The 1,132-nt window shown below is 69.2% G+C and overlaps 1 protein-coding gene across 1 annotated transcript; it reads right to left on the reverse strand.

Annotated features, from left to right (window-relative positions):
* Positions 1 to 863: 863 nt before the first annotated feature.
* On the reverse strand, positions 864 to 1,121 carry AURANDRAFT_17832 (hypothetical protein; the record flags this gene model as incomplete). The annotated part of the gene is made up of 1 exon (XM_009044188.1): positions 864 to 1,121. A coding segment is annotated over one exon (258 nt), but the record flags the coding sequence as incomplete, so codon positions are not given.
* Positions 1,122 to 1,132: the final 11 nt, after the last annotated feature.

Below are 1,132 nucleotides of genomic sequence, written 5' to 3' on the forward strand. Positions count from 1 at the left end.
CCGGCGCGACCTTGGCGAGCGTCGACTTCTGGAGCTTCTGCCAGAGCTTGGCGTCCGCGCCGAAGTCGACGCGCGCGGCGACGGCGCCGGACGCGTTCGACGCCGCCAAGGCCTGGAAGGCCCCCACGGCGGCGTCGGCCTTCTTCTTCGCGTCGGCCTTCTGGGCCGCCTTGAGGGGCCCCGCGATGAGCTTCTGCACCTCCTCGCGCGCGGCCATCTTCTCGTGCTGCGGCATGGTGGCCGCGTCGACGTCGAGCTTCAGCGCCTTGACGGTCTCGCCGACGGCCGCGATGTGTTCCGGCGTCGCCAGGGGCATGGCGCCGAGCATGGCCAGCCGCTCGCGGATCTCCGTCGCCGCCGCGTGGGCCGCCGCGGCCTTCTCGCGCGTCGCCGCGACGACGCGGCGCACGCCCTTGGCGATGCCGTTCTCCTCGAGCAGCGCGAAGCCCACGGCGTCCTTCGTGTTGCGCACGTGCGTGCCGCCGCAGAGCTCGACGGACATGCCCCGCCAGGCGGCGCCGCTCGGCGCCGCGACGACGTCCGCGACGGGCGCGCCGACGGCGACGACGCGGACGGGATCGGGGTACGCCTCGCCCTTCATCGCGCGGAGGCCTGTGTGCAAATCAAATCTTCAACCCGACTTCAATGTGCGCGTATTCGAATGTTTTGACGCGAGACTTTCTGCCGTGCTTCGAGAACTCGACGAGAGCGATCGATTCGTCCAAAAATCAGCCAAATCGACTTCGATTTGACCGAGCTAGAGAATTCTGAAGTTTGGCCCCGACGTCCCAGCTCACTGGTTGATTTGCACACAGGCGCAAACTCTCGACGGCCATGGCCGCGTCCAAAGGCGTCTCCACGGCGTCGACGACCAAGCCCGCGGCGATGGTCTCGTTGACGATGGCCTCGACGGCCTTGAGCTGGTCCGCCGTCAGCGGCGCGTCCCACGCGAAGTCGAAGCGGAGCCGCTCGTCGTCGACGTAGGACCCGCGCTGCGCGCAGCGGTCCACGCCCGTCTTCTCCGCGTCGGCCTTGGCGCCCTCGCTGCCGCCCAGCAGCACCTCGCGCAGCGCGAAGTTGAGCACGTGCGTCATCGTGTGGTTCGGGGCCACGCGGACGCGCCGGTCGTAGT

Source organism: Aureococcus anophagefferens (genome assembly GCF_000186865.1).
Source record: "Aureococcus anophagefferens unplaced genomic scaffold AURANscaffold_175, whole genome shotgun sequence".
Taxonomy (NCBI): Eukaryota; class Pelagophyceae; order Pelagomonadales; family Pelagomonadaceae; genus Aureococcus; species Aureococcus anophagefferens.